The following is a 21,673-nucleotide window of genomic DNA, read 5'->3' as shown; positions in this document are numbered from 1 at the left end:
ACAGTTTGACACGGTCGCGATAAAACGATGACGTACTCGGTTTTCTCACCTATCGATGTTCGGTTTTAAAAGCCGAAATTTTTATTCCGCTACATCATCGCGCTGCCACTTGATTTACAGTGGCTCGCAAAAGTATTCAAACATTTCTACAAACTTTTCGCGCATATATTATACGGAACATTTGGAAATTTCACTAGCGGTGCAACGACTATCGCGATTGTATCGGTAACGTTTGAAACGGACCTGAAGATGTATACAAAAGTTACATGACGTTGGTCTTGAAATATTTTTCTCTGTTGAGATACGTATAATTTTCTGTGCTGGACTAGGTTAAACGCGCAGTAAGAATACTTGTATGCGAGTATTAGTGTGTGGGAGTACGTGTGCGCGCAGCGTCTCAAAAACGGATGGATGTAAACTGTCCAGTCGTTAGAAGCATCTGGAAGGGTCGTCAGTTAACAGTCGGGCAAAGAAGAAAGTGCTGAGATGCGTGCAGATATGTATCGATAAATATAATAGAGATCGTCCATTAAATAAATGTATAACTATTCAAACATTAATTAAAAGTGTAAATTTTGTGTTCCCATAACATTATTTCGGCTTCAAAGATCCAAAATTCTCAACATTCTCAGCCATTGTATTCTTGCATCCAAGCCGAGAAATTTTATCCAATGTTTAACTGCTTTACAATATTTTTTCTAACGTATTATAAATTATAATATATTCCTTTCATCAATTTGTCAGTTTTTATTCTTCAACGTGATCTTTAACGCGAAGAACGAAGTGGATTAATTATTTTCCTATTGCGTACTTTGCTTCTTTCCGTACAGAATACTTTACGCTCCTAGTGCTTACTATCCATGAACGGCACATGATGGAAGCTTTTAATATTCAATACCGTCAATATTTATTCTTGATCTGGATCGTTGTTGATCTAGAGAAGAATAATTTATAAGGGGTGGAACAGAGAACAGAGGGAAGTGTTGAGCTGCTTCTGCAAACATTTTCTTCTATGTAGTTGAGCATTATTCCTTCCCATCTTATATAATAATGAGCAGCGACGTTCCTAGTTCATTACAGAATTATAGGAACGGCATAAAGTTTCCTTCCGAGATTGGGCCACTTTTCACGGCGTTTTGATCTTTGTAAACGAGAATTTCCTGACGTAAACTTCCGACGATGTTGTTAAATCGCGAACGCGATTGTTAAGATTTGTTAAGGGAGCGTGCAAGTGAACTTTTGTCTCGTATAACTTAAATTACAATCGCAATAACAAACGCATCGAAGTTTTCGAAAGATAATTAACATCAACCTTCGTAAATGCAACGTCGATACATTGTTTGAAATTTCATTTAATTAATACGTTCATTGCCATTCGAATTTTACATGTTTCACCTTGAGTGTCGCGATATAAATAACAATGCTATTTTAATCGTTGTACAAAATTTCCCAACACAGGCCGCCAATAACCACCGTGGCAGTAAATATGTAAATAGAATGTAAAAATTCGTAAATCTCCGTGTCTATTTCCTATTTCACGAATAAATTAAGAAAAAAAGAAACCTTCTCTTACTTAAATGATTCTATCTATAACGCTGTTATAACTCTGTCGCCTTACTTTCTTAAAAGTAAGTATTACTTTTTTCTCTGTCGTTTAACATACTTCGCTGTCCGTCAAAGCAGAAAGCGCATACTCTCGGGTGAGAATTAAAGAATTCAATCGTATCCTCGTTCCGGTGAACTCTCAGCTACCATAAATCCAACTTTACGGATTTTCATGAATCCGGTGAAGCTAAATTACAACGCAAGGATAATTTCGATCCCGATGCCCGATAATATCCAGGAATTTCGAACGAAATTATATCTAGAGCCGGCGCCCGCGCGGTGAAATCAATTTCTGTGCCATTAAATCGTATGTTCGAGGCTCACCTGATTCCTCCACGGGTAGTGTCGTAATTCAGCGTGCGGGATCCGTGCCGCCACGTAACATATCCGGTAGGCTGCGGTATATTGCTGACCACACACTTCAATTCTATCGTGCTGCCCGCTTTGTAGAATTTGTCACCAGCCGTGGCACCGTGCTCGTCCACGATCTCAACCTTCGGCACTGAAACAGACATCGGTCCATTTTTGCCATTAGCATTTTTACCCCGCTCCACGCGCCATTATGCGTCATCTTTCGTTATCTTAGAAAAGTTGCTTCTAAGCGCTTCCGCGCCATTTTCAATTTCGATGAGAAAAATGGGCCACGTAGAATATCTTTAATTGACATTTATACGGATGGAACCGATTCGTAATATATTAGGTCGTCCGACGAGTTTCTTTCGTTTTATAAGGAAATAATGGATGCACAATATTTTTCATTTTATATTATTTTATCTAACTACGTATGATTCATTTCGTTCTATCAAAGTAAAGATCACAACGTTTGACAGATTAGGTTTCATGTCTGTATAAAGATGCGTCGTTGTAAAAGACGTGTCTGTAAAAGAAAGACATTATACGCGTCAGTCAAAATAAATGTGCATTTATTATCGGTAATGTCGACTATTGCTCATGCAAAGTACACATCACAAGTACACTTGGGACGATCCACGAACAGGATGATAATATTTAATCGACGAACAGAACGATAGTGTTTAATCCACGCACAGTGAACAATTAAACGTTATTGACAGCTTTCCCATATGGTTTTCATTATAATTTTGATAAAAATTTTCATCTTGATACAACTGATAGAAGAAACTTATTATACGACGATACGACGAACATCTGAAAACAATTTCTTCCCAAATACTCTAAATTTAAAGCGTTCGAGTATCCCGTAAGATCCTGAAAACTTTTTCGAAATTTCCTAACGAGATCCTCGCGAAACTAGGAGAAAAAGCTTGCTCACGTCGCGGGCGGCAAGTTGGCGGAAAAATAAGTTGTTTCTTCAGTCATCGGTTCGTTTCAGATCCAGCCTCGCGTAAGAAACGTGCCGGGAACCGCTAACTGCGAACAGGAGGAATTGCTGAAATTTCTCACGGCCTGCAAGCGTTACCTCTTGTTGGAAACAAGCCACGAAAAAATTCTCCTACCCCATCGACGTCGCGTGCAACCGTCGTGGAACAATAAGTTTTCAGCCGAGGTCCGCGAAGATGGATGCAAACGACGGAAAGACTGATCTCGTTCCCGTGAACCCTTTTAACTCGTCGCGGTGTAGCGTTTCGGGCTGTAGCCCTCTTTGCAGGACGCGAGACTTCGAAATCGCGATCGTTCGAGCATCTGTTGCGGTTCCCAGTACCTCTAGTCTACCTTAATTAGCCTCGTATAGCGGCGTCAAAATATTACGGTTCGTTTAAAGCTTCTTTTCGTTACGTTTCGTACGGTTCGTTAAAGAAAGATCTGAATGCTAGTTTTAAACTCGAACGATTAGAGAAAAATCCACTAGCAAATTGTTAAGTGCATCTTTTTGGTTTTTGTCAATCGTATAGAATATGTATTATGTGTGTTAAAATTTAGGGGTTGTTGGTGAATGTTCGAAGGCTAGTTTAATATCAGAGTGGAGAAACTTATCGAACGTTGGACTTGGTTATAATAATATTGAAATAAACACGCAAAGGGAGAGTTTGCTCTGGTAAATATGTGAATTTCGAAATGAATTAAATCGGAATCGACATATGGAGAATCAAAGGCGACCAGGTTTCGATATCAGGCAAAATAATATCCGAATCAATATTTCGAATTTCAGCGAGTAGTTTTACATCTGGCCTGGTTAGTAAACAAAATTCATCGTTGGAGCAACTCTACAGGCAAAATGTGTATCTTAAAATTAAACAGATGAACCCATTAAGATAAATTATTGTATAATTATACAGACGTGTAATTCTTTGCTAACAGTACGTATATATTACAAACTTATAACCGTAACTCTACGTAAAGATTCACGCTTATTAGTCTTGTTGCGAATGAACGTAATTTAAAACGAAGAGCAGTGTCTTATTCTGAAACGGTGATTCGACAGAAATTGAAGAAGTAAATACGTACCTCCTGTTAGCAGTTAGTAGTTCGTATCGACAGTCTTCGACGTTACAACGGTATATGGAAGCAAATTTAACCCACTTACGTCTAACAGGACAGGCTTCGAATAAAATTCTCACGATTCCGTTTATGCATCGAACCAGTGACATTTCGATGCAATTTCGTATTCGACAACCTTTCACTTCCATTTACAATGCACATATTCAAGCGCAACTCATACGCAAGAAAAAATATCCTATTAATACTTGTATTGTAAACAATTAATACTGTTATGCCATTTCAGAATACAGAAAGGTTCGCGGAATTATCTTAGCCTATAAAGCGATCAGAACAAATTCCTCCGCGTTTTCTTCTTTCTTCGATTGCTGCAGAACCAACCGTAGTTATCAATTTCAGGTGGTAGATGATCTAATCTTCTCAACGTTTCTTTCTCATTTCAATTCTATCCTTTTTATTCGTTCAATTAATCGTGTACCGATTTACTACCGGCAATATCTTTTATTTAAAATATTCGAATATACATTGCACATGGTATAACCGTGGCGGAAGAGTATGGAAAACTTTGCTTTCGCAGCGAAAGAATCCCTACATTTTCAAGCTTTCGAGGATCGCGTTTAGTGAAAGATTAATATTATTGTATATTATTTGATTCTTTTTCTTTTTTTCGACGCGGGTACATTTGAATTTACGACTCTATTTAGAGAATATATACCGGCGTCCCAATATGGTTTGTGTCTCATTTCAAACTACTTTCGTTGTATTCGCAAGCTGTTTCGCTCGCACGATTTAAATCGTTTTCAAAAGAATATTTCTTTTTCAATTAAAACAGGATGTTATGAATTGTAATTAGTTTCGTGGAACAGTATGTCCATAAGGTAATTTCGTGGAATATAACGTATAGGTAATACGTGTTTGGTCTTATAAAAGTGTAGATAAATTATTGGAAAAGGAAGGAAGAAAAATTAATTTATCAAACTTGTTTCTCTTCCACTGTGTATAGCTCGTAAATCAGTTTCATTATGACACTCGCAGCTTCGATATATAATTCTTTGACAAGGTCGTTTCTCTTCCTACTAAATTGCAGATAGTATCGCTAAAATCATACTTACACTTCCTAACCATGTTTCAACTTTTAAAAAGCAAAATTTATCTTCTGCTCTCTCAAATATGTGATGCGATAATTTATTGTATCATCTTTCTCTACGATTACGCTATCCAACGAATAAAAATCAAAATCTTTCCTAAAATTTGCAATCTCGAAAAAAAAAAAAATACGAATTTTCTCCAAAAATCATATATTAACGTAAAAGTGACTTTGCGTGAAAATGAAAAATGCTACGAAATTCTCTTCCTCGAATACGTTGCTGCGAAAAGTTATGTCGACGATTTATAGCTAATCAGCGAATCTTTGAGTTAGAGAGAAGTTCAAGTTCAACAAACGCAAGCTCCCTGGTTCAACCTATGCGCGCACTTGAAACGAATTTACTCGATGACAAGACGATAAAATTGGATTGCAGACCGCCTCTTCTCAAATCCATTTCGATCTCAACGAACCTCGTTCGTGAGATTCACGATCACGAGAATAAGAATCCGTGGTCGTTTCGGACATTTTCGGATTTTTCATGACGACCAACGTATTTCCGGCAAGCAGATAAATACAGGTACTTTACGGTATTGGGTTTCTTCAATAGGGACGGAATGTCCACAAGGATCTTCGATCGACACCGAAGACAGCTACCCTAGCTGATTGCTAATCGACTTCGATCAACTGGTTCGCGAACATGTTATTATATCGAGCGTTGTGACCACGACAGCCTGAATAAATACGCGCCATTTACTTTCGTAGCTTTCGCTTTGCTAAGGTTCAACTTTATTTCTGCCTTCTGAGGGATCGTTTCGATGTTTGTGTCGATGGAAGAGCAGCTCTAAGAAATAGTATTTTAATCGAGAATTTATCGTGTAACTTCCACTTGAAAATTTTCGAATATCTTCTATTCTCAATAAAACATTGTATTTGAACTATGAACTTCAAATTTTTAAAATAAGATTGTTAGTGTATTAGTAAGTAGCATGTATAACAAATTAAATGAATTATCGCGACGTAGCTCATCTATTATTTTTAAAATTATGCGAATTTATATCTTTGTCGACATTACTGAAGACATGGTATCCCGCTGCGGGTAGCCATCCGCATGTTATTTAGCAATTAAGCTAGAAAAATTTACCGCATGTCCAGCTGGACAAATTCTAAAGTACAAATTTTAATCGAGAATTTATCGTGTAACTTCCACTCGAAAATTTTCGAATATCTTCTATTCTCAATAAAACATTGTATTTGAACTATGAAATTCAAATTGCACGCATTTTTAAAATAAGATTGTTAGTGTATTAGTAAGTAGCATGTATAACAAATTAAATGAATTATCGCGACGTAGCTCATCTATTATTTTTAAAATTATGCGAATTTATATTTTTGTCGACATTACTGAAGACATGGTATCCCGCTGCGGGTAGCCATCCGCATGTTATTTAACAATTAAGCTAGAAAAATTTACCGAATGTCCAGCTGGACAAATTCTAAAGTACAAATTAAATAATAAAAAAAAAACTACTGAAGACAGAATTTAAATAGAGATTCGTTTTACTTATTGAAAGTTATAACAAGTACACATACAGTCTCTTTCTTCTACTGTCATTTGTCAGATATTTAGTATACATCTTGGTATATGCATCTTGGCCATTTTTACACCTTTAAATTTCACACAAATGCATACAGCTGCGCAGTCTAATAACAACTGTCCTAAGATTTTCGAGCGCAGGTATGTCTGATCTTGTTTGCTTTTGAACGAATATTATTCTCATAGTAAGTTGCAGTTTATATAACGTTGAATTTGATATTGAAGGAAGATCACGTAATACAGAATATCGTAATATTATTATACAGGAAAGAAAAAGCAACTTATATAGTTCATGTTACTCATATCGAAATGTCATTTCAACTTCTATAAATTTCTTTCTTCCTCGTCTTCCATCTTCATCTTTCGTTATCACAATGAATAAAATTCAATCTTTTATCGCCGCAAACAAGCGGTTCGATTACAACGAAGACGTCGATTCGGTTCGTATTTAAAAGTGATCAAGGCACGTGCCAATCTTAGGTTTACTCGGCTATTGTTACGTCCCGTAACCTGCTACACAAAGCGGACCCTATCCCCCGGATAAGATGACTGCCAAATATCTAAACATCTTTATTTCATATACTCGATAAGCTTAAGGACCCACCATAGATCTTAACATTTTTCTAGTTAAGGTCTTTCAAACCAAACAAATATTTCCTTAGTTCGAAGTATTCCTTAATTGTCCACTCCGAGAAGGTACGGGAAATCTGGTTCTTCAAACGTATGATGCCTCCCACTAACAACTAACCTTCTCTCGGGGACGGCTAGCACCCTTCTTTACCCATAAACATCGTAGCTTAGCCAATTAGCAGAGATGTCCGTTGCCCTCACTTTCTTAATGAAAAATTGTCACCAACGAATCCGCTTATCCCATCATTCATCGTCAGTTTTTCTCCGCATCATCGTCACAGAAGTTTCAGTTGCTTCACGTTCTTTGACCAGTCAACATCTTAACTTGCGATCAAACTTTCGTACACGCGATACATACGCAGACTTGTATTCGAAGTTGTTAGAAATAAAGTGGATATTTTAATTTGTTAACTAAGCGTTAGCATCAGTTCAACCACCTCTCTTATCCTAACGAAAATACGGGATCGATCATTCCGTGACGTCGATTATCAAATCGTAACGGAAATTTACGACTCTCGTTGATGCGCTTCTTCGCGATCGCGTCTCTCCGCGAACGGTCGGACAGTTATATCCAAACATGGCTCGTTTAATCGTCTATGCACGCGTGTATAATGGAACGGCTCATTTGAGTACGAAGTTATGTCATGCCTCGATGGAGACCGCTGGAAGCAACAGTGTGGAATTAATTTCCGCGCAGCGGTGAACTAAGGATGAAGTAAGTCGAAGAACTGCCAGCTCAGTCAGAGTCTCTAGTCTATACGATCGAGATTAATCCCTTGCACTCGAGGACTTTTTCGGTCGGGCGCAGCAGCTACTTTCGATGATTTAGCGTATACGTGACGCGTGTCTTACAGCTAGCGTAAAATGATTTTATAATTAACTTACAAAACATTATATTCTAATAATTTATCTATATTTACATCTTTGAAAATATGATTTTGTAATATTTGTTGAGAATTGTGGATTAATTGCCGAAATAAAAGTAAAGGGACACTAAGGTTACACTTAGAATTCATATTAAAATTGTTTTAGATTTATTTCATAAACAATTTTCAGGATCTTCGTCGATATACATTTGCACGCGTCTCAGCAGTCTCTTTGTCTCACCATCTTCCATATCACATTGCCAACGGAAGGTTGGTACGTCTAGCATACAAAATTATATATATCTCAATAATATTAATTTCTGTATTTTTTTTGTATGATAATTTATGAAGCATTCATCAAGATGCATTCTTGAATATAATTGATCTCGTTTTCCAGCAGTACAAAATCAAGTTCACCTTCATTTCAGCTAATTTCACTTCCGAAAACAATTTTTTTTTTTTTAGAGTTTCTAAACTATAATACTTTTGGCATGATCGTCGAATCCGAACTAACGTCGCAGACGTTGTCAAAACCATAATTTCGGAGACATATGGGATTAAATATTTTATCTGCATTTTAAAGTCTAACACTTTACACTTTCTAACAAAGAACACAAAGAGCTAAGGAACAAATTTACCAACCAATATTGCACTTTCATCGATCGGAGATGACGAAATTTGGCATAAGCAGGGACTGTCGCCTCTCGCTCGCCACTGCAGTTGCAACACGGAACGCCGTGGTGACTGAGAGTCGCCTCTCGAGTGCAAAGGATTAAAGATGTTCCTGACAAAAAGCATATATCCTCGGCTCTTTTATTCCCGATAAGGGACGCGGGTTCGTTTCCAAGCTATTTTTTACGGAAATTGCACGATGGACTTCCGCGATTACGCAGAGACGGAAATTTGAACGAAAGTCGGTAAAAATGGTCGATCGAGGATAATGTCTTTAAATAAATTAGAATGGAGAAAATATTGCGTAAGTTTTATCATCAGTTAAGAATGAGAAACTTTTTTACAAGTTTTATAGAATTTATCACTTCTTTAGTATCGTTGGTAATCTTTTCTGTGTGTCCTTTCTATGCGTCCTTTCAACCATATTTTCTAAATTGTCTAATTTCTTAATTGCCCGATTTTCTAAAACAGAAGTAAAAGTATGTATAGAGCTATGAGAAATTATTTTCCTTCAAATTTTAATTTAAGTGCAAATTTTCTTTCGTGTCTTTGATTTGTGTAAATCGATTCCATAAAGTGTCTCCGCTATTCTCAAATTATATCTTTCATACCAATTACTTTCTTTCGTGTCTAAAAAATTCTACATTTACGAAACTGCCACCTGTCTCCCAATTAATTACACAACAATCGTCTCTAGTTTTCTTTATGTTCAGGTTGAGGTTGACTGATTGAAGAACGAGCGAATGAATTTGTAATAGAAAAGTATGTTGAGATAATTAAAGCTATAAATATAAGTATAATGTATAACTCCTTACACCCTTAGATCCTTACACCCTTAGTGTTACTAGACAAAGGGAGCACGTTCATATATTTACAACAAAAGGACATTACCAAAAAAGTTAACCTTATTGTTCTTAGTTTGTTCTTAGACCTTGCAGCTCAAAACATAATGTATACTTAAGGGTACAATAACATACACCTCTCCTTATTTAGAATATTTCTGGGTAATAGCAGTCTCCAGGTCACGGATATACATCAACGGACCGCGACTAGAAGGAGGAACGGCGCCAGGGGCAATGGTCCCCCCTAGCACCAGATTCAACAGTCAGGGAATCTATAGCACTGACTCGAACGAGAGGACGCGGAAGGGGGTGCAACAGAAAGTAATTCACCGAGGTTCCCGGAGCACCCCTGTCATACGCGTAGGATGGCCAACGTGGAGTTTTAGTCGGTAAGAGTTCGACACTACTCTGCTGCTGCCGTTATTAGCGGCAGCGGAGTGTCCATGAGGATTTCTCCACGTGCAAAAATAAAAAGGTCACGGATATACATAAATAAAGATGTAGAGTTTTTCCTGAGGTGTTACTTCAACGCTTTATACCGACAAATTTTCGACTTCGAAATTTCTTCATTCTCTATACATGTACTATTAAATTACGAGTTATAATTCATGGCGAAATTCGAAAATTCAAGGCGACAATACAGCGATCATTTAACCGTGAATTGACTCGCATCGCACGATGAATTCCAGAGGCGTTGGTTTAATACAATTACAAGGATACGTAAGAACCATGCCGACATACATATGTATGTAAGTTATATCGCCGTTATAAATTCTAGTGACAGGTATTTATCTTAGCAAGTTTAATTCGACGCTGTTAAATGACAATTATCAGTAAATGGTCGCCTATACCGAACGCAGCTACGTTCAAAGAGTTAAATGAAAATTGCTTTCAATTATTCTACGCCTGCATGTGAAGCTGACTGAACGTACAAATTGAAACGCGTTTTCATTTGCGCCGAAAACACGGGTGAAAATGGGCGAACAAAAACGACGCGATATTAGCCTCTTTCCTGCGCTGTAGCAATTTCATACAGCGGCACCCTGTGTCAAAGAGACTTGATCATGGGATATTTTTGTCGAGTTTTAATTTTTTCGATGACACGTCCACGATTATTTAAAGAGTACGTGACAAGGAAACGTTTAAATTAGACCCGAGACGATTTTATTCGAGAAGCTTTCTTATTTAGAAGCAATATAAAGGCAATATCTTCGTTTTTGGTATTTACGATTAAATAGTTTACATTTTTAGTTAAATTATTTTCGCTTGTAATATTCATTTCAATCATAAATATCGTATTTTCCAGCATTTGCTCTCAAAGTTAGTTCTATTTCGATTATATCCGAGCATTTCTCATGCGGTTGAAAATGTCATCACAAAGAAATCATTTTGTTCGTGAAATCAGTTGATAATTAAATAACGAAATAATCCGCAGAAAATTCATTTGCTCCTCTATTTTAGTTGTTTCATGTATAATCTTCCACGCAATGTATGAGGCGGATATGTCGCGTTAATTGTGATAGCTTCTGGTGGAAAATGTCGGCTACTATGATACTGTTGTATTTTCTTCCTATTTAAGAATCGTGGAAGAAAAATATTGGAGGACTACGGGCGTAACCTATGACGCTAATCACTGCGCTATCGTCGTCCGGTCTTAATTGGTATCGAAATGGCTGAAATTTGCGCTGTCGAGTGCCGCCACATGTACAACCTTCCGATACATAGTTATTTCAAAATATCAACTATTTCTAGGTTCAAATTATAGTAAAACAATTCCCGACTATTTGGATCTAGGTGAATGAAACGATGAGAATTAGGGACAGAAAGAGACGATGAAAGAGAAACATAACGACCGGATCGGTGGACGCATAGGAAACGAGTCTCCTTTATTTTCGTTTAGTTACATCGAATACAGAAGCAGCTCCACGAAATTGAAAATATAAGTGGTAGAATAACACGGAGGAAACGGTTTCTCGTTCGACGTGAGTAAGGTAAAACGAAGAAAGGGATCAATGAGGAAGGGAATTACGCGAGAGAAAGAAGAAGCTACGTACGAGAACTATCCAGATCCCCGATATTTTCGTCCTAAAACATATAATAAGGTCTCTCGATGTAAATTAAAACATTTAAATTAATTTCACTGTAAATTCTAGTTAGAATTTTAGAACATTGCAGCTCGGGAATTTCAGAACTGCAGAATTTTTATTTCTATATATATCATCGTAATCTTTTTTATTCCTTAATATAGAAGAGTATAACAAAAATTTGGAATAGAGAGAGAAAAGTTTTGTTCCATATTTTCTCTTTCTTTTTTATAAGGACTTTTTCATATTCGTATCTACATTAATTGACGCAGAGAATTTAATGAAATACAGTATGAGATGAAATCGCGGAAGATAAAAAGACGCTAAACTCGCGAAATTACTCGCGTCCTGAGAACTAATCGGCATCTCTGGTGAGCTGTTAAATAGATTTCAGTTGACGGGGCAAAGGCGAGCGGAGGTTACAAATAGAGTGGATGCGTACGAAAAGTAGTTTGGCTTGGCTCCTAGAGTAAACTTAATTGAAGTATCTCGTCAGACGAGCGAATAGACAAAGGAGGAAATGGATGAGAAAGGGAAAAGAGAACAGAGACGGCGCGGCATAGCAATGGAACAGAAGAAGCAGTTCGGTGGCTGTTGCACTGAAAAAAGAGAAGAACAAAAACGACAACCACCGCGCGAAAAGGAACGTATACACGTAGAACAGACTCGGTAGAAAGAGAGAAAATAAAGGAGAAATAGAAGAGAGAAAGGTGGCAAACAATCGCGCAAGGGGCTTTGCCTAGTGGCGCCAGTTAATCAAAGCCTCGGCCAACCCCGTGCTTTCGTCTTCGTTCGTGTTGGTCAAACAATGCCTTCCAGGGATGAACTTTTAAAACGTCTATTCGGGAAAAGTCCCCATTTGCACTCAAATGAAGATTACTTGACCGAGGATCTCGTTTCTTTCGCTCGTTTCTGATTCGAGAACACTGTGACGAGCGTGGCCGCTTTGTTAACTGTTTGCACAATGTATTATTCGATAGTGTCTACGCTCCTGTTTCGGATATCACCTTTGTCACGACATCAATCGACACCGGAGTTGTAAAAGGTTGAGAACTGGCAGCAAGAACCGCTAACGTTTCAAGCGAAAGGCAACGCTCGACAGATAAAAAGAATATTCTGTTTTTTTTTTTTCTTCTTTTTTATAATGTGAATATTTTTGTACACTGTATCCATACACTACGCTGTATCAGGCCACTATATTTTGTACTTTGTACGCTATTCAGGAACAAACACTTTCAGGAAACATTGAATCGCAACAGGTGGAGGTTTCAATGTATCCATTTCAGTTCTCGTCAAAGTAAGAGCGTTTAATAAATCTTTATCAACAAGCATAGCCTTTTATATAATCTTCTATGTTTTATACAATTCAGATGTGTCGGATTTATAGGAAATTTTGAGGTATACGCGTTTCACAGCCGATTTCCAGGTCTCTCTGCCACGTACAAAAGAGAATAGTTCTGGTGACTTCTCGGCTATCGACTTTCATGACTTGCTTTCACCGGACAGCAACTTCCGTCGACTTCTCGGCCCGAATTCATTGGACGAAAAGATTCGCGTAACTGCCTCTAAGTTCGATGCGGAAACGGTGTTTTCCAACAAAGTGTCTCTTTCGACTATCGCGCGGTTCACGAGCAACCACTGAATTGGCCGAATAAAGAGCAACGAGTGAGCGGGCACAAAGGACGACTAGAAAAACTACCGTTGCAGCTTCTACTGTTTATGAAACAAGGCGAAGGGAAATGAAACAACGAAATGGAAGAAACCCCGGGAAGTGGAAGAACAGCGAAGAGAAAAACGCGGACATAGTCGCGCGTGTACCTCGGATAATCGTTTATTGGAAACGAGAAAAGAAGATTGCATCTTCGTCCTCGTGGATTTTATTAGCTTTTATACGTGTTTTATTATCTGTTTTTCTGTACGTTGAAAAACGTTAATAGATTAATTTGTACGTCGTGCAAAAGAATTACGTGTTATACAGACGAAAGCGATTATCAAATGTTTTAATATAAATAGGATTAACCTGTTGATAGGATCGATTCGTTGATAGAGAATTGATCATAGGTGTATTCGTATAAGGATTCATCGGTAGAAATATGAATGATCGTTCGTATAAATGGACATGTATTGATTTATAATTAATCTATATTTCAGATTGGCAGTAGGTCCTAAGATCCGACAATGTGCACAATTTCCTTTCGATATTCCAGTCTCGAATAACAAATAGCGTAAAATACAAAGAAATCGATGTCTTGCGTGTTATTACGTCATAATCGTGCATTTTAAACGAAGGTGATTATACAGTGTAAAGTATTTAAAGAAAAATTACATACATTTCGAAAATGTGATCAATCTTTCACGTAAATGAATCTTTTACTTCTCATCTACGTTACCGTGGAAGATCTGAAAGAAAACGCTCGCACTCGAGTAATTTTTCAACGCCCATCGAGCGTAAAATGAGAAAAACTTGCCGGCGCATAATTCATCTTTTAATAATTGCAGGTAAATTTACATGAAAGTAAGGTTCGTGAAATTACGATATTCGAGAGCGTTATAACGAATTCATAAGGATCACACGTTCTTCTCCGCTTTCGTTACTTTCAATCTCCCCAGCTCTTTTCCATTTCCCTATTCTTTACATTTCCGCCGGATCTGCTTTACTTCCTCTTTATCCGCGTTTTTTCCTCCTTTTCAACTCTTTACTTCGTCTCTCTTTGCTCTACCCCTCCCCGTTACCTCGCTTTTGCGTATTAACCTTCTCGCTTGTTATTTCATCTGTGTTTCTGTTTCTCATTTGCCCGATGTCTGTCCAAGCGGTGTTCGCATTGTACGCTGTTCGAAAATTCACTCGGAAACTCGATTTTAGTTTGATTTTACTTACATTCTGTAATCTTTGTCGCGATGATATTAATTATAGATAATTTCAGGAAAAAACGACGATAGAATTCTTCTTGTTGTTCGTCTTCATTTACCAAGGAATAAATGGGAAAGCGATATTTATCGTTCGGTTATGGAATTAATTCAACGTGGAGAGTTCGATAGCGATAAGAAAGTAACGGAAGAAAGTATACAACGGAATGTAAAGGCGAAAGGCACGGGGGGAACAATGGAATTGCTTATACGAGGGAACGACAAGCAGGAGGAAAGAGCGGAACGTACGAACAAAAGACGGAACACGCGAGAAGTCTGGAAGTTCGACGGGAAGCAAGAACATATCAGGAATTCCTATCGAGCATCCACAAACCGCAGCCAGCAACCAATTTCAAGTTTACGCGTCCAACTTTTCCGTATCTCTTCCACGTATCTGCCTCTGACGTTCTACCTGTTTCGACTCCGTTTCTACGTGTATTTCTGTCTGCATAGAAACGCTCTCCACCTATATACGTGTGTTTGTGCCTGTATATGTATGTGTACTCGTCAAATGTGCACCGCGCTTTAGACTTTAGCAGAAAATACCCTCTAGCGATACTTCCTACTTGGCAATAATCCTGCAAACAGTTAATTGAAACGACCACACGATTGATCTTCGTTCGAATCTCTGATTACAGAAGAGATCGCGATAGCTTTCTTCGCAGTCGGCTTGCATCTCCCACGAAAATAATAAATTCAATTTTATAATTGAGATTATTGAGATATGTACAATTTTGCGTGCTGGGCTAGATTAGCTGCGTAGTAGCGATACACGTATGTGAATATGAGTGTGTGGAAGTACGTGTGTGCGCGGCGTCTCGAAAACAAAGGAATGTAAACTGTTCAGTTAACAGTCTGGTATGGAAGAATGTGAGACGCGTGCAAGTGTGTATCGATGAATATCTTTGAAATCCTTTATCAAATAAACATATAACTATTCTAATATAAATTCTAAGTGTACATTTAGCGTTCCTATACCATTATTTCGGCTATTAAGATCCAAAATTCTATTCTTCTAAATTCTAAATTAAAATTCGGTACTTTACCATGGCGAAATAGAGTTTCATGATTCTTCGTGATACGATATCGAGTTTATCGGTATCGTAGAACCAGCAGGACAATTTATAGAATTTTCTCGTCGTAAAAATCGTAGTATAGAATATTTGTACTTGTTTCATCTTGTCAACAAATTGTCAACTAGAATCTACTAACACACATCGGATGTATTTTATATTACGCTCCCGTTGTTATACGTGTGTTACGTCCCTTGAATTAGCCAGTTGTAAATAACGTTGAGGGAATATAGCGATATTCTTTCAAACGCGCTGCCTATCGTCCTTTATATTTTATATCGAATAGCACGGTACAAAGAGGAAAGAGACGATGGAAACGCGGCCAATTTAATATTCCAGTAGCAACGAATCAATACGAAGAAACGGATATAAAGTGGTCATGTGAAAATGTAAATTAAATAACGATTTATTATCTGGAGTAAGCAAACGACGGCGATTGGCGTCGAGTGGTTGGGCACGGCCAGAAAAATGACGACGTTGTGCAGTATTTCGTCGTTCAACCGAGTTCAACTGAGAGTATTTGACGATGGACAGGAGGCTTACCACCGATTCACATCTTCCACGTCGATATGCCACGTTCGCTCGCTTAGACGTCGCGTTTCATTACCATTTCCTCGCGTTTACCTCGATCGTGATTCGTTTTCCTTCCACAGGGAACGAATTCCCACTTCCCTTTCACGCTTGGCACGCTGGATAGATGTAATTAAGTAGAAGATCTTTTCTGGAAGAACTAGCGAGTCTTCGCGACTTTCGTCCCTGCACGGTGCTAAATGAAACTGAAATTTCAGTTTCTCGATGCTAAATCGTTGGAATTTTGCAACAGGATTATTCCTACGCGTTTGCATCTGTGGATTACGTCGTAATTTCGTTTGATTTTTAACGTATCGAATTGACAGTACGCGCACCAATTCCTTGGCGTGTGCTTTCCTCGCAACCTTAACGCTTAGCCAACATTATGGGAGATCTCCCATTGTGACTTTTGCAACGCGTTTTCTTTCTTTTTTTTTTTTTGTTATTGTCAGTTATTGTTTAGCTGGAATTGTTCCCAATTAATTGCGTCACTTTTTCTGCTTTTTTAAAGTTCAAGTCGTCTTATTTATCTTTAGTCGTTTTTAATGATTTTATATCTATTTTTTTATACCTTTAATATATACTTTTAATTTGATGTTTTGTACAAACCGTTAAATAAAATCATTGCCGAAAAATATAATTGACCACTTAAATAATTTCTACATTTCTTTGCTTTTTAAGTAGTGAATACTAGTCTTCGATACTTGGAAAAATGCGCTATGGACAACGCATAACTCGCGGTGGAAAACGCGCAACTCGCTGTGGCGCGCGCGGTTGGCTAAATGTTAAGATACTTGAAGCAACACGTATGGATATCGAATGTAACATCTTGGCCCGCCGCTGATGAAACTGCTTTACTATCAGCGTTCGTAATAGCGATAATAATTAAAGCAACACGCCGGCAAACGCCAGCGATTATTGTTGCCAACAGGAAACGTAACTCATGGCATAACGAGATAAGCGTACGCCATAGAAAGCGGCCATACAACGCGGTGCTACGAAACGCGCGTAATTGCTAATTATGGTAACCTAGTTATTTTAACCCTTTGCGGTGCCGCGTAAAAGCGATTGGGGGTGGCCCGCGTCGCCGCGTACACGGTTTATTTTGAGGCAAACGCTAAATGTCGCGTTCAGGTTTGCTACAGTTACAGCAGGTTAGCGGCCAGCGAAATTAGCGTGACAGAATCCTGGAAACACACCCTTCTGCCATTCAACGTTTTCTCGCAAAGATACGAGGATGGATCTAGTTCGCACATGCTTTGGGCGGTTAGTTTTCTGGCTTGTAACTGCGGTCATGCAACTTCGACAACTGCTCTTGTTCGGTTTAGTTCCTAAGTAGTTTATAACCCTCGCTCTGAATAGTAGAATCACTGGTGTGGTATAGCTTGAAACTGTAAGCGGATTGTTGTTTTGCCAAGCTACAACATTATTCTACAATTGGAAAATAGATTAATATATTTACTATGTATGCAAATCTGAGTCGACAATTCACGTTGTGTACGTGGTACAGTATAGAATACATGACCAGTTGAAAATCACGAAATTGTGGAAGAAATGTTCGTAAAACTTGGAGGGTTTCAGAAAGTACAGGATCTGCCTACGTCTAAATTTATGTTTCATTATTTTAACTGCGATGAAATAACATCTCGTGGCAAAATATATTTCACTTTTTCACAGTCAACACAGCCGTAAAAGCGAAAAATACCGTGCACACAGCTTCACAGCGGTATCGTTTCGGAAGAATTTCTATGGGTTGGTTTGAGATATAGAAATATAATGCGCGAGAAATTTTTTACAATACTCTAAAAAGCCGTTATTCGTCACGCTTAAAGTAGAATTTCAGAAGAAATTGATAATAATCGTCTTATATACATATAATAGTTTGGAAGCTTTTACGCGCTTCGGTATCTTCATTTCTTTAAGAAAAGATTTTCTGATATAGTTTCAAAGTAGTAATACGGATAATAAGACTTATAGAGGGATACGGCGCCTCTTATATCTGCCGTGTCTGACTACAAACGATCCGTTACCATTTATGTTCTCCATCTATTACGTCTCTACATCCCTTCGCTCTTTCCTTTTAAAAAATATTTCACTAGCTTACTAGCTGATGTTAATACTTCAACCATTGTATTCTAGTAACTAAATATCCGTTTACTTAATATTCCGGAAAAACAAATCGCTGTGCCAAAGTTTGAACTGTATCTCCTCGTCCTCTCTTTCTCTCTTCCTCTTTCTATTGCCACTTAAATTACCAAAATTCCTATAAATTAATAAATCTCACCTTTGAGACAATTAATAAATCACTATCTATGCAAGTTTTGAAGCACATTCTTTAAAATACCACATAGACCCTTAAATTTTATTTATTCCTATATCGCCAGGCGTGAAACATACATTTAAGAACCTCAATCAACGGATCAAACAGCCCCGATATAACCCTTTTCTTTCATATGAATCGCACAGCTCGGGATGCGAACCGTGAATTTCGTCTGCAACCCTTGGAAGTTGTATAAACGCGCACGTGTGGCTCACGTGTGTGCCTCGAAACGGACGAAGAAGGCACACGTGCACCCGTGACGCTCAGTTGGCCCGAGATGGAGAATGTGTGCGCGAGTGACACGCACATACACGGCCGTATGCATGGGGATCACGTTGGCGCCGTACGAGGCATATGCCGGCGTGTTTCATCCCCTGGTTTCAGCCTGGCCACACCCTCGACAGCCGCTTCATCCAGCCGTGATGGTCTTACGAGCCACTATTTTCTCGCAGAGGGAACATTCCAGCCGCGTTTTACAACGGGAATAAAGCAGCGACGTCCTTAGTTCTGGATCGTAGCTTACGAAACTGTCAGCCCTTTTCTCGTTCGGCTTTATGCTCTACGGCTGATTTTTAGTTGCAATTCAATTCTGATTCACCGTGGAAGTGCGAACGAAGAAAGGGAAGAAGCAAAGTGCAGATGGAAACGTGCGATCGGATCAGACTGCTCGCTTTTAGGCGTTTTTTGTATTTTTACGAGCGTAACTAAAGAAGTGGGACATAAATAAAGATTCGTGTTAGATGGCAGTAGCAAGTACATTCGCGTTTTTTAAAAAATCTACGTCAAATTATAGGAGATTCTCGCGATAATATACAGAAAATTAGAAAATATCTAAAGTGTAGATTTTACTTCTGCGTAGAATCTATCCAATCGATGAGTAGCTTGCTTGTCCCATTTCTTTGACAAACGTACGATACCCTTCGTCGAAAGATTCAAACACGTGTGTTCTCTCGTTCTTTAGACAATTTTTATTCTTCGAAACGTATACGTTAGTGAGAGGTGAACAAACCTATTACTCAACCGTATATCGACGATTATAACAAATTTTTACGTGCTATACGCTCCTTGTGCGTTATTGTACATTTGTTTCATTTACCAAACGACGTAACGACTAGTCTACTACGAATATCTCGTACATTTTTGCATTCTACGTGGAAACGGCAAATATAACGTTAAATTTTCATGCTGCGTTATTCGTTCGTCTTTCGCTCTGGTTCTTGCTAGCGATGAAACGCTTTATATTCAATGCAATCGGCCCAAACGATCCATTAGCAGATTCTTTCTAGATGCACCACACGACTATATGAGCTCCGGAAAGTGGGATAACTGCGGATTGAATGTGTGTCGATAACCGCAAATCGTTCGAGTAAGCGTTCTTCCGGATATATATGGCCACGCTGCAAGTTGCGAGCCAACGGCAATTGGAAGATTAAGTTTTTTATTCCGCAAGAGGCGCAGAGTCGCCGTCGTGCGATTTCGGAACAAGGTTTCTTTGCTCGTCTCACGTAGACTATCTTTCGTTATCAGAAATCTGCCCAGAGATAACGAGAAATTGTCGTTCCACCAATCCTTCTCTGTTATAATATTGTACTATATCAGCTTGCTGGGTATACAAAATATCGTTTGTTGAAATAAAGTTCGAGCTGCATGTAATTTCTTCGAAACATCGCACGTATCATAGCGATATTCGTAAGATTTTGTTAGGACCAGCGTTATCTACGTAAATTTCAACTCGCCGCGTCGTCAATAGCAAACTCGAAGCATCCAACTCTCACTTACTCTGTCACACGTAATCCTGCTGATTCGAAATTTTCAACAAATCGCAAAAACAAGGTCATTTTATATTCTCAAGATTCTTAATAATATTATTAATCGCGGTAATTCCTTCCACTGAATTACTTAACTATTTCACCTAATTATATAAAAATATGTAACAAACACAGAGCGCTATTTTATGGAAAATAACGTTGAACTGACTTGCGCGGCTATGATTCTCGTACCGTGGTCTTTGTTTCCGGCGTTTCTGTTCGGTTTTCCCAAAACTTTTCTCGTACGCGTGATTCTGTTACATTAATGATCCAACAAGTCGAAAGCTACTAGAAAACAGATCGTCGTCCCACGTCTATTTAAATAACGAACGAAGCCAAAAGCGAATTCCGCGTTGTTTCCGTGTTGCTCGCGGAACAATGAAAACTCGAACGACACGTACAACAGGAAAAATCCATCGATACGGAGCACAGTGCACGATCGTTTTATTAGATTCTCGTTGAACTATTCGTCGACACATAGCCTGCTGGTCGATTCGTTTTTAATCACGTGGCCACAGCCGAAGGATAAAAATTCTGCCGGTGTAAGCGAAGATCATTATTCCTCGCAAAGGGAAATGGCGAGTAATCTCTATCCAGGAAGGGGATATGGACTCTCGTCACTTTTCCGGAAGTACAGGGAAAGGTTCGAGACGTGATTGTTCGCCACTGCGGTGGCCGGATTTGAATTCATTGTTTGAAAGAGCCAGTTACACCGGCCTTCCACGGACGATATATTATCTGTTATTATTGCAGCTCGACTCGAAGCCACAATGGCTGGGTGGCTGGCTTTGCCAAGCCGATCTCCATATTTTAATTAAAAGCTTCTGCGTCTAGTCGTTTCGTAAGTCTCGGCCGAGCCGCAATGTGTGCCTCGAAACGAAAACGCGAATGAATATCCCATATGGAATTGTGATTTGCATTCTTCCACTTCGACTTCGTTTCATACAAGGTCGGTTCAAATAGCGATTGGTTCGAGTGGAACGAGTAATTTGACGTAACATCGATACCGATTTGATTCTTCTTGCAGGAAAAGAAATCTTTTCAAGTCTCGTAAGGTACGCTTTATTGGTTGTAGAATATTCCATACAAGTCAGTTTATTTAAAAGATTTTTATCGAGGTAATGTATTTTCGCAACAGGATTCTTTGCTTATATATATTTTATGCAACTGTTACGTATATTATTCGAGCATTGAAAACAA

The 21,673-nt window shown here is 38.5% G+C and overlaps 1 protein-coding gene and 1 long non-coding RNA gene across 4 annotated transcripts in view; one reads left to right on the top strand and one right to left on the bottom strand.

Annotated features, from left to right (window-relative positions):
* Nucleotides 1-21,673, bottom strand: part of LOC122573241 (peroxidasin-like) — a 342,454-nt gene that overhangs the window by 127,374 nt on the left and 193,407 nt on the right. For all 3 annotated transcript variants that reach the window (XR_006318689.1, XM_043739338.1, XM_043739339.1), the window contains one exon: nt 1,930-2,107. Coding sequence is in view for 2 of the 3 variants with exons in the window: in XM_043739338.1 (XP_043595273.1) it covers nt 1,930-2,107 (178 nt within the window). In the remaining variant the exon portion in view is untranslated. The remainder of the gene's footprint in view (nt 1-1,929; nt 2,108-21,673) is intronic.
* LOC122573245 lies at nt 9,885-15,491 on the top strand. Its single transcript, XR_006318695.1, has 3 exons — nt 9,885-10,100; nt 13,947-14,294; nt 14,720-15,491. It is a non-coding gene; the product is annotated as an uncharacterized LOC122573245 (long non-coding RNA).

This window comes from Bombus pyrosoma, linkage group LG11 (genome assembly GCF_014825855.1).
Source record: "Bombus pyrosoma isolate SC7728 linkage group LG11, ASM1482585v1, whole genome shotgun sequence".
In the NCBI taxonomy this organism is placed as follows: domain Eukaryota; kingdom Metazoa; phylum Arthropoda; class Insecta; order Hymenoptera; family Apidae; genus Bombus; species Bombus pyrosoma.
This window is presented reverse-complemented; position numbering and strand designations above follow the sequence as displayed.